The sequence below is a fragment of the Ambystoma mexicanum genome, chromosome 4p, assembly GCF_040938575.1.
Source record: "Ambystoma mexicanum isolate Mex_15411 chromosome 4p, UKY_AmexF1_1, whole genome shotgun sequence".
NCBI classification, from domain to species: Eukaryota; Metazoa; Chordata; class Amphibia; order Caudata; family Ambystomatidae; genus Ambystoma; species Ambystoma mexicanum.
Genome location: NC_090927.1, coordinates 1,237,818,233 through 1,237,830,644, shown reverse-complemented (window position 1 = coordinate 1,237,830,644; position 12,412 = coordinate 1,237,818,233). Strand labels below are relative to the sequence as shown.

Genomic DNA, 12,412 nt, shown 5'->3' with positions numbered 1-12,412 from the left:
GAGACAAAGTCCTGAGTTTGCTTTGCCGGTATGATCCAAACCTCTTCAACCCATGCGCTCAGCCTTCCGTGTCATAGCTGGTGCTGGGGGCAGCAGAACAGACCTGCTCCGACTGGGGTCTGTGTAGCGCGTTGCTCTGTGTAAACAGCATTACAATTAGGTAGTGATGGGTGGGAGGAAGAGGTAGTGGGCCTTAAAAAAATATGAAGGGGGTGATGAGAAATGGAAAGTGTGCATAATGCAGCATGCTGTGTGAAATACCCAAGTGAGATCATTACTTTGCATAGTGCCATGCAGGATGGGGAAAATAATGCTTATGTCATACTCTTTTCATTAAAGCTGTTCCTATGACAATTTATAATTTATTTTATTATGACATGCTACATTATGTTGTGTACATTATTTTCAAGGCATTGCTTTAAACAAAGCCTTAATATTCATATCAACTAAACCTGGAAAGATATGTTGTCAATTGCTTAAAAGTGTGCACGTCCTGTTTTTACACCCTAACCAAAGTGTGTGATCCCGGGCAAATCATTTAATCTCACTGCGTCTTACATGGGACTCCCTATAAGTGATTCAGTTCATAGATTATGTTATTCTATTATAAGTAAGGCTTCCGGTTTTATGGTATTTATTTTTCTGCCATTTCGTCTGTATTTATCCATATTTATTTTCGGGCCTTTTCTTTATTTATCCACGTTTATTTTTTGTCAGATACAAAGATAATTCGCAACCAGTATTTTTCTGCATTTATTCTAATAAAAAAAATGAATGCATTTATTAAAGCACACCTGCAGCTATATAAAATAAAATCCTAGCTCAATGTTTTCCATAACAAACGGTTGCTCATTTGACTGCTGCTGCCTATCAGCAATTTAAAGAACTTTAGTGCTATTTGTATACAACTTTTACACTCTACATGCTACCAATCTGCAATGCAATCACGAGTGGCATTGCAGAGAACCAGGCAGAAAGAACTGTTTTTCCATTTTTATAAATCAATACAGACAGAAAGAAGATTGATTTGTCTGTGTTTAAAATCAGTAAAAACGGAAAACTCGACACCTTAATTATGAACTAAAAAAATCCTCACTTATGGTTTAATGACAATTTTTGACATTTGAAGAGCGCGCCAAACCCATGTGGAACTATGGTGTTGCATCATATATAACAATAGCGTTATTCATGTATTTCACACCAAAAAAGTATTTGCCACTCAACATACTCATGGGCAACTTGTTCTAAAGCCACTTACCATGGTACCTCGAAGTATCAAAGACTGATGATGCTTCATGCAGTGCCCTTTCTGTGAAGTCACTTATGTTGGTGTCAACCCGCATGCAAATTGGGATGTTTGCATGTATTTTGACCCACAGGGCCTGGACAGAGATCTAACAGATGAGTGTCTTGCATAAAGTATGGCCCTACTGTTTTTGCTGTGCTATCTATGCGTTAAAATGCCATCTGCCACTAATTCCCCCAAAAGTGTGTAAACCCTGTGCAGGGAGAGAAAAGAAAAAAAAAAGAATCTCTGGTGCGTGAAGCTGCTCCGTTGATCCTGAAACAAAAAAGGGCAAAGTACATTTGTGCGTGGTCACGCAGGGAATTCTTTACTCTAGTTGGAAGAGAAAATAAAACTTGGCCACGTGGGTAAACCCTTTAAGGGGGTTAGAGGCGCTCTGCTCAATTCACCGCTGCATCCTGGCCCTTCAATCAGGCCCAGCCCTCAGGTGGCCCAAATGCCCCAGGCACATGAAATTACTGGCTCACCCCATAGCAGGTAAGCGCTCAACAGTTCCAGCCCTCTGACCTGTTCATAATTGAAGGGGCCAACCACCAGCCAGGCGACCCATTTGGCTCCCATGTCCACACCTGGCAGACATGGCCCAGGTTGAGTAGCGTTGTGGGGGGGGGGAGGGGGGAGGTGGAAGAGGGGGTGGGGCTCTCTGAACCATATCAGATGCACAAATGCGATCCCATATAAGAGACCTGGGGGCCCCCTACACACCATTGCTGCATTCTGCCTGCTAGGACCAGGGAGAGCGTGTGAAGAAAGAAACATCATGAAAGAAGAACATCAAGGAGCAGCAGCAGAGACCTTGAGACAGCCCTTGCGGCAAGGTTGTCTCAGAAGTAAGGATGTTTATAGGTTTTTTTTGTACAGTACACTGTATGGACTTGTAAATATTTTTTTAACAAACTTGTCAATTTTAATATTTAAAACAACTTGTATAGTTTTTCTTTAGATACGCAGCTGCTAAGTTTAATGTGTGCAGTGTCTTGTTTTCTCTTTTGTACAAAAACTCAAAAACCCCAGCTGGTGTACCAAAAGAGAAAAAGTGCATATAACTGAAGAACTGTACACCAGCGTTCCTTTGTCCGACTTTCCTTTTGTGTGACCATTACTTTAACCTTGTGTCTTTCTCCTTGGGGGGTATTTAGGGATCCTGCCCTAGCCTTCTGCCATTTCCTACTTGCACCACATTCCCACAGTGGCTCACCGGGTTGATCTCTCCAACGTGTGCCCGCCTACACCTTTCTCCCAATAAGGTGCTTTATACGATCACCCCACTATAAGTGGAAGCTTTTTTGGTAACTGAGCATACAGGCATAAATGTCCTGCGAAATAATTTTATAAAGTTGGCTACCCTAATAAAACCTCCATCTTAACTCTAAAGGTGCTCATCTACATATCTGGGACAATCTTTACAACCAGTGCTGTCCGCCCCTCCCCCCCCCCCCCAATACATGCTGGGACTTCTAGGACCATCTTTACAATGGGAAAACCAAACTACACGTTGCAAGCATGCAATTCATGCTTTAAATGGGACGGACCCTTCAGTACCTGCACTTCTTATTTTTTTTAGCATTTGAGTACCTGCACTCACCGCATGAAAGAGGTAACGGTACTCAACTATGTTGCAAGGTGAAAACGAACGTTTTTACTTTCACTTTATTGCAACTTAAAGGACTAAGCTTCTGCAGCCTTAGATGGTGAAAATAGCGTCCTCTCCTCCCTCCTCTCCCCCACCCGCAGCCAGAAGTCTCCTTCAGGGCCCAGTCTGCAGAACAAAAAGGAGAGACAAACATGCATCTACTGTGCTCTCAGCACACTAGTCGCGGAACAGTTTCGCTAAGTGGGCTTCACCCGTTACCATTGGTGTTCTTTGATGGAACAGAGATGGAATACCTGGGAAATTACCTTAAGTTTCTTTGTTATTAGCAGTGCCTATCTAATATGTAAATGTTTAGTAATTGGAGTTGTGATGGAACGTTTTTGACTGAAAACTCGCACACAGCTAGACTTCCGAATTCCGTATTAGGCAATGAAAGCTAGCAGTAGTAATAGTAAATACAGCACTTTTTCCACATTTGCAAGGCATAAATTAGTTTTCAAAAATGTATTAGCAGAGCAAACGAGTCCCGACATTGAACCAACAGATGTACGATCCAGCTCAATCCCTGCCCGGGTTGGTGGATCATGGAACACTCTTAGATATACAATACACTGACACCACACATGCACAAGTGACAGGGCGCAGAACACCAATATAGAAAAAAGCAGAGTCATCCGGATGATGACATGGAACGTTAAGGCTTGGAAATAGTATTAAAAGACGCCTAGTCCTACAAGCACTGAACCGTCACTCACCGGATGTGGCCTTCTTAACAGAGACACAGCTGGCGGGCACAAGATCCACACTGTTTAGTCGCACAAACTACCGACAAGCCTTTCATGCCGGATTCACCATGGGATCACGTGGGGTATTGATCCTAGTACACAAAAGACTCCCCCATAGCCACACTGCTGTCACCCAGGAAGGTAGATATGTACGCACAACGGGAACCCTATGGGAACGCACCATCTCTATGATCGCTGTATATGCACCACCTAACCTCCCCTGACTAACGATATTACACCCCTAATTGTTGACAACACTGAAGGCCTCACATTGATTGGAGGAGATTTTAACGAAGTCATGAACACAGAGTTGGATAGGACACACGTACGATCCAGAAACCCAGATATATGCACTAAACTTGCCACATTTACCAATGCACTGGGGTTACGCTTGATGCATGGAGATACCTACACACTGATACAAGAGAATATTCGTACCACTCAGTGCACATGCTTTGCTATCCAGGTTGGATTACTTCTTCCTACCAATGTGTAACATACATGAGGCGTGTGATGCACAACTGCTCCCCAGAGGTATTTCAGATCATTCCCCACTCATGTTAACGATTAAGACCAGCAGGCCACCCCCCCCACCCAGTTGGAGACTGAATGGTTATTACCTGGGGTTTCCCGAATTGGTGGAACACATACAAAAAGTTATCGAAACATACTTTTAAATAAATACGGACTCTGGACAGCCCAACAATGTTATGGGAGGCACTAAAAGCAGTATTGAGGGGTGAAATCATAGCCTGGACTGCAGCCCACAAGAAAAAACACCTTGAAACGATACGTGCAGCTGAAGCCAAGGTACGGAATGCGGAATCTGCTCACCTGGTCCATGACCTACCCGAGACACAACGTGCACTGCAGTTAGCACAGAAACAGCTACAGCACATAGCCTTAGACAATGCAAAACAAGCGCATGCAGCAATACGAGCGAAAATATATGAAACTGGGGACAAGGCGGGGAACATTCTAGCATGGTTGTAGCGTAGGGACTTAGGCCTCACCCAAGTTAGGAAACTAACGACAGAAGAACCAGACCCATTAGTAACAGACCAGGACATAGCGGAGGGATTTGCTAAATATTACGCTGAACTGTACAGTGCATCACTTGCACTGCCACCGACCGATATATTAGAAGAAATTACCCTTCCTACCCTAGACGAGCAACAGGCGGCCCTACTAGAACAAGAAATCACAGAGGAAGAAGTAACCTGTGCAATGTCAGAACTTCAGTCAGGGAAGACCCCAGGCCCGAACGGTTTTCCTGTCGAAATATGGAAGAAAATAGGTGCAAACAATCTCTCCACAACTACTGCGCCTCTTTCAACACTCGCGCTCGCAGGGTTGCCTCCCCCCTGACCTCAGAAAGGCTACAATAATAGTTTTGCCCAAAACAGATAAGCCACCTGACAGTGCAGTTCCTACAGACCCATCTCTCTTATTAATTGCGAGGCTAAAATACTTGCGAAAGTACTGGCCAATCGGCTGCAGCGCGTCATACATACACTAGTGCACCCGGACCAATGCGGATTTATGCCACAAAGATCCACCAGGCAAAATATATATATAGATTACACACAGCACTAGAAAAAACACCTAAGCTATCAAACCCCCTAGCCCTACTGTCCATAGATTTCGAAAAGGCTTTTGACTGTGCACTGGGAGGCAATTTGGGAAATTATGCGACGAATGGGCATAGGCCCTTACTTCATGAGTTGGGTCAAACTACTATACCACCTTCCATTAGCAGTAACAAGAGTGAATGGGTATACTTCTTAACCCTTCCAGCTAGGTAAGGGCAATCGACAAGGCTGCCCCCCATCAGCTTTGATTTTTGCGTTAGCAATCCTGTTAAGATCCACGCAAACATGGAGTGGCTTCAGGTGGGCGGACGGCTGGGAAGACAGTGTCTTTATACGCGGATGGCCTGTTAATTTATCTGGCGGACCCGCGGGTTTCCTGTCCCGTTGTGTCGCATTTACTAGAGAGATATGGCGTGTTCAGCGGACTCCGCGTCAACTGTTCAAAGTCCATACTATTCTCGGTGAAGCATATGGACATTGCGATACAAGATGTGTGCCCCTACCGTATTGAAAGGGAACAATTCAGATAACTCGGTATACAAATCACACACAAACTAACAGACTACGTGGGAAAAAGTTTACATCCAGTAGCGACCAGATTCAAGGATGATGTTCGCCACTGGATGTCCCTACCACTCACATTACTGGGATGCGCGGCACTCTTCAAAATGATGGCCCTTTCCCGTTTTCTTTACGTACTACAAAATGCACCACTACCAATAGCACCCAATGAGTTCCATAAGATAGATCAAACACTTAGGAGGTTGTTATGGAAAGGGGGGCACCCACGAATGGCACTTACTACCCTACAAAGATCCATATGGGAGGGCGGGATGGGACTCCCCAGGCTACAGACCTACTACTGGGCCAGTCAAATGGCAATAGTAAATGATAAATTGCATGGGGATACCACTCTACCGCATAACATAATACAAGACACTGACACACAGGAAAGACCCATCATGAGCCTCCTCTAACAGATAAAAGGGCGACCTGCTGACCCATCCACGTTGTCGCATATAACCCTAGCCTGGCAGATACACAAATACCTAGGTTTGGATAAAAAAATAACTCTAGCACAACCACTCTGGAACAACAGACATCTCCCGGAGGTGAACTCCCTAAATGGCAAGCATGGGCCCAACTAGGTATTACGAAAATTGGCTATGTGATGAAAGAAAATGGAATAGCATTTGCGGATCTAGCTGCCACCTTTGCACTCCCACCCAACGAACACCACCACTACATCCAGCTCAAACATGCGTTGCAGGCCCATCTCCCTGAATTGAGTGGCATACCCGATTACTCTCCACTAGAGCGTAATGTATTCCCAGAACTGTTTAAACATAAAGTCACGTCGACTATGTGCAGTGCCATTAACTCCTTTGTTACGAAAGAACTTTCGAGCCTGAAAGCCAAATGGGAGAGGGGGGTAGGTGATATACTCCCAGAGGAATGGGTGACTGCATTGATGTACCCCAGAGAATCAACTATCTCCTCCAGGCTTAGATTAATTCAACTGAAGATACTACATAGGATTTATTACCCAAGGGTGGCACTGTTCAAGTGGGGAAAGGTTACGAATCCATACTGTTTGCGATGTAAGAGGGAGGAAGGCTCCTATTATCATATCCTGTGGCACTGTGCCATCATTCAACAATACTGGCAACAATGCTGTGATGAACTGTCAAGGGTAATGGGCAAGCGGATACTTGTAAATCCAAAGCAATTATTGCTGGGGATAGAAGGAGACAATGATCTAACGAGGTATGAGAGAGCGCTCTTATCTACCACCACTACGATACTCAAAAGGAACATAGCGAGAGGCCACCGAGCCTTGAACAATGGATCACGGACGTGGATATCTGCATTGCGATGGAAAAGAGTTTATACTGCCAGGGTGTGCCCAGAAAAAGCGTAAAAAATATGGCAAAGTTGGGAAGAGGCGCACTAAAAGTAACTTATAATACTGTACCGTTACGCTACCCAGAGACTTGCAGGTGTAATACAAAAAAAACAAAATGTTGTGGCATGTTTTGAAGCTCGTTGGTAAGGGACCACAGCGGGGAGTTGTTGGCGGGCGGGTATGGGAAGTTTTGTTTACCCCACTGTGTGGGACTGCATGTTTTGTATTTCTAAAAACCAATAAAATGTGGTATTTAAAAAAAGAAATGTATTAGAGATTTCTGAATAAAGTGTTCTAGATTATCAAAAAAATCCATTTGCTTGGTAAATGTTGTACTAATATTTTGAATGTCCACCAATGTTATTTGTACCCAAGACACAAAATGAGCATCAATGCAGTATTTTTATGTACCGCTGAAGTAACACATTTGTGAGTGGAGTCAGGCCATGCAAATTATTTAAAATTCTTCTTGACCTGCAGGTTGAGTTAATTAGTTAACCCACTTGACATAAAAGAAATTAACTCGACCCATAGCAACGGATGACAAAAATGTAAATGCTATTTCTGCTAAATGTTCCTTGTCACCACAAACACTTTATTTGGCATACTGCTGCCACCCAGAGGACCGCCACACACATTGAAACCTTTGACATTAACAGCAAAGTAAATGTTAAATATACGTTTCAAACATCCCCTGCAAACGATACCGATTCAAAAAATCTACTCGACTATGCGAGCAGGCGAGTAGACTTTGCGAACCCTGGAGGAGTGTCTGTAAAATGTTAGCTGCATGAATGGGCCCAAGTTAATATTATTGTAAAAAAAAAATAAAAAGGCTCTAAAAACAGTTTGACCAGCTGTCTCCAGCAGGTGCAAATATATAATGCAATCATAATCAGAGCAAAGCGAGCACTGGAGGCTTACTGCAGTAGATCTGTAGATGTACAGACTAGATGGATTAATCACAACTTTGTGTAAACATGTAATTAAGAAGATTGGATGGTGAAGCAGGCAGAGAATTGGCCAAGCTAGGTGGAATATTGTAGTTTGCGGCCGTCTAACTTCTCGGGGGAGCTGAGGATAAAATGTCAAGAAGTATGGGATCAGCTCATGGGTTGAGCACCAGTTGCACAGATGTACGCAGCCAGTAGGCCACAGAACTAGTTTTGCCATCAAAAGCATTTGGCTGTGTGATCATGTACATTTTCAAAAAGAGTTCACTAGTCAATAAAATGCATCTCCCCAACAAAATGAAGTGTATTTGAAACTATGAAATGTAGATATGTTACTGTAAAGCATGGAGGCGATGCAGTGTTTTACAGTAGCAATACTGTAATTATGCATTATGTAACGGCTTACATGTTTAGGAATGGGATTACATGACTAACTTCTGGTCTTTGCAAAAAAGGATATAGTTGGCTTAGTAAAAGTAATGTACTTCTGGTTTGCAATTATTTGAAAAAGAAAAAAAGCCTCACCTAGCACTCCCACACAGGCCTTTGGCACTTACGAGTGGAGGAGATGATTACTGCTGCACTCTCTCCCTGCATTAGCCCACTTGAATTTGCACAGAGAAAAGAGGGTGGAACAAGAGCCCCGAAGGTAAGATGAATGCAGGGTGAGCTGTGTTTTCATTGAACAAAGCAACTTAAATAGCTAGTTTTGCTACATACATTTTAATTAGGAAACCTACAGAATTGCATAGCAAATTGCGATGCAACACTGTTTATGTTATGCCTTGATTTGTATGGCCGCAACGTGCTTGAGGTGGGGACGCAAGCCCTCAGGGACCGAAGTCCAGGTACAGGAACATTCTCGGAAAAAGCTCAGAATGAGTGTGTGCATTTGGCCAAGATTAGGGATTAAGTGGCCTGGCTAGGCTCCAGTAAGCAACCCAAGAGATCAGGCATGTGGGTGGGTGCTGAGGGAGGTCACGACAGTGCGCTAGTGCAGCAGACTTGTTATGTAACCAGCTAGACCAAATATGGTCGTAAGTGGTCGCTGTATTCTAATGGCAGAGGTGTTAAGGCAAGTGTGGTGTAAGGAGGCGAAGCCGTAACGGGTCCAGCTAGACCGGTTTTGTCATAGTCATAGCTGCTTTCTAAAGTATGTGAATGGAAAGTCGTGCCTGTGGCAGTTGTCCTCCGAAGTTGTGCATTTATACCTACTTTAAGCCCAGATGGAGCTTATCTTTGATCTTGCTGTGTGAACAGATAGTCTGTGTGAAAAGATAAGCTAACCTCAAAAGGCTCTTCTAGGCACTATATAGACAGGCTACCCTCAAAGTCTTCCATGCGAAAATAGACCAGCTATCTTAGTATGTTTTCTAGGCGTGCGAGACAGGTTACCTTTGGTGTAGGCTTAGTACGTTTTCTAGGCGTGCGAGAAAGGTTACCTTTGGTGTAGGCTTAGTACGTTTTCTAGGCGTGCAAGACAGGTTAACTTTGGTGTAGGCTTAGTACGTTTTCTAGGCGTGCGAGACAGGTTAACTTTGGTGTAGGGATCATAGGATCCTCCAAATGAAATAAACTACACTTATAGTCCTACTATATATTTTCATAAATCCCATAATAGGTGACCACCAGGCATCTTCTAAGTGCAGTTACAATAGCTAATTTAAAGATCTTTAAGTGCGATGGATAGGTTACCATCAAATATCTTTGAGCGCAAAACTCCCTTTCTAAAGCTTAGTTTACAGCTATATCGGCTAGATTATACACAAAAAAGGTCTCACTTAATATGTATATTCAAAGTTTCATAACATAGCGCATAACAACTAAACGGGAAGTTGTGTATAAGGATCTCAGATACACTGCTTTACCAAAGTGTGTACTCTTTGGCACATTATTTAATATCACTGGGCCTTGTATGCAAACAACAGGATATGCCGAAGGGACCTGAGCCCAAGGTGCCATGCCGAAAACAGCCGGCGTCAAAAGCGCAGAGTCAAATGTGTGGTTTCATAGGTTGGCGAGAATCTGTATTCCCATTCAAAGCACTGCACGCAATTGGAAAGAAAAAAAATGCAGGGAAGCTCGAGGTGTAACGCATGAAAAATTAACACTTGGCAGGAAAGCATTTGTTGACTTTAAATGGTTGGGCATCGTCCTTAAACCTCTAATCACCGATGACGTTACATGAAGATAGGCACAGAAGCGCATCGACACACAGGCACAGCGAGTGTGACGAGGGTAAATGTAATGGATGGTTCCCAAATCTCACCCGCCATTGAAGGTGTATGGGGAGAATCTGTGCTCTACAGGACCACTGTAGTGGTAGTCCGCCACGCGCAGGTTCTCGTCTTGTCGCTGTATGGACAGCATCCTGTTATCTGTAGTTTTCAACACGCGGGACGCTTCACCCCTATTCACACACTGCCGGTATCCGTAATACTTCCAGGGTTGGGATCTATCACTGCTGCTGTCTCATTCCAAGATGGCCCGGGCGGAAGCGGATACATTTGCTAGTAAGAGAAACTGAAAGACAGCCATACAACACGCTGGTAACAGCAACGCTCTCCTTGCATTAATATAGTGGCCATCTTGAAGGTTAACGATTATCCTTCGCCACACCAGGAAAGTCCTGAGCAAATTTATATAAGAAAATAAAAGAGCATTATTCAAATATAGCGATGATCTGTAAATAATGTATTTCGTTATTTACGGTTATTTAAAAAAAACGGTGTTTAAAACCATTGATATAATAGATGTGCTTGATGAAGTAGCATGCCAAAGCTTTTTACTAGTACAAACAACGTCGCCTTAATTGATGTGTTGCTCTTCAGTCGCTCAGTAATCAGTTGCTTCTACAATACGACGGTACCATCACTGCCTGTTGGCTGTTGCTTGGTGAGCAGTAACGACTTGCTTTTTGAACTCGCCATGTATAGGCTACATGGAGAAGCCTAGAACGACAAAGCCATCGCTTCCTACACACAAAGCGGGTTGCCATGTTGGATAAGGTTTCATTTGAACAATCGGAATGTGCCACTGATAAACGCAGTTTATTTAAAGAGTAGCCTCATGTGAAACCAAGGCGGATTCACGTATTGTCCGGATTTAATATGTTCATATAGGCCAACATTACCTCCACGTCCCTCTTCCTCGTCTTAGTACTTGTGAGCTTCCAACTTCCCTACCAATACATTCCATCTTATCAATATCATATACATTACCCACTGCTGTCTACTGAGAGCATAGCACTCTCAGCCACCACCAATTGTGGCGCGTGACCATGCCGAGAATGTTGCCCCTTTGTTGGGGGTGACTGGCGCCCCCCGCGCGCATCGCCGCTAACCCCGGCACCAAGGACTGAGGCACACACGTCCGTCTTGGTTCAGGCTTCCCGGTCGCTCTAACGCGGCCGGGAAACGCCCCGTTTATTTGTACTGCACGCGACGGCGTGCAACGTCACGCCGCCGCGTGCGCGCCCGTCATCGGGCAGCGCCACACTCCTTTTTCGGGGAGAACCAACGATCACAATTCAACTGTACACTGCAAACCAAACAACACTGCAAATAGAACAAGTCACAAACCCCGATGCCATGAACACCCCTTTATCAGCATCCACCCGGGTCCCCTTAGCTTATAGTTCTCACCCTTCGGATCATCAGCCAACTGTCCCAGCACGTAATCAGTGAGGCGAGCAGGTTTCCTTCGCCCAGCCCTCTGGGGGTACCTCCGGCTCGTCTCCGGCACGGGTGATCTGTCCACCGACGGGCCCCAGGCTGGGGACTCCGGCATGCAGGGTGGGTCTCCCTCGTCCTCCGGGACTCCTCCCAGGTCCGGATCAGGAGGTGGGTGAGTTCTGGGATCCCTAAGCTTTTTGAAGAAGCTTACATTGTGAGTTACTTCCGACCGGCCATCTGACGCAGTTACCATGGAGCCCTGGACCGCCACAACGTCCAGGGGCTCAGGCTCGTACGGCAGGGAGAGCTTTCCAATGCGGATGTCGATTGAGAATGAGGACCTCATCGCCCGGCTCCAGCTGTTGTGGGCGAAGCCCCCTCTGCACGTTCTTTTGCTCAATTCTTACTCGCCGGTCCATTTCGACTCGTTGGTCATCGATCACCGCAGGCTCTCTTTCTCCTACCTCTGGCAACAATCCTCGAGGACACCTCCTGAACAGCGCCTCCGCCGGGGCCACCCCACATGGACGCATGCGGCGTGGTGTGGTATACCCTCAAGAATTGGTAAAGGGCTCTCTGTAGGGACTGCCCCTGTCCTTGGG

At 44.9% G+C, this 12,412-nt stretch overlaps 1 protein-coding gene across 1 annotated transcript in view; it reads right to left on the bottom strand.

Moving 5' to 3' along the window:
• PSMB1 (proteasome 20S subunit beta 1) overlaps positions 1-10,727 on the bottom strand; it is a 163,150-nt gene extending 152,423 nt beyond the window's left edge. Inside the window, exon 1 of the mRNA XM_069606903.1 lies at positions 10,406-10,727. Within this exon, the coding sequence (XP_069463004.1) occupies positions 10,406-10,506 (101 nt within the window). The 5' untranslated portion in view covers positions 10,507-10,727. The remainder of the gene's footprint in view (positions 1-10,405) is intronic.
• Between the last annotated feature and the right edge of the window lie 1,685 nt (positions 10,728-12,412).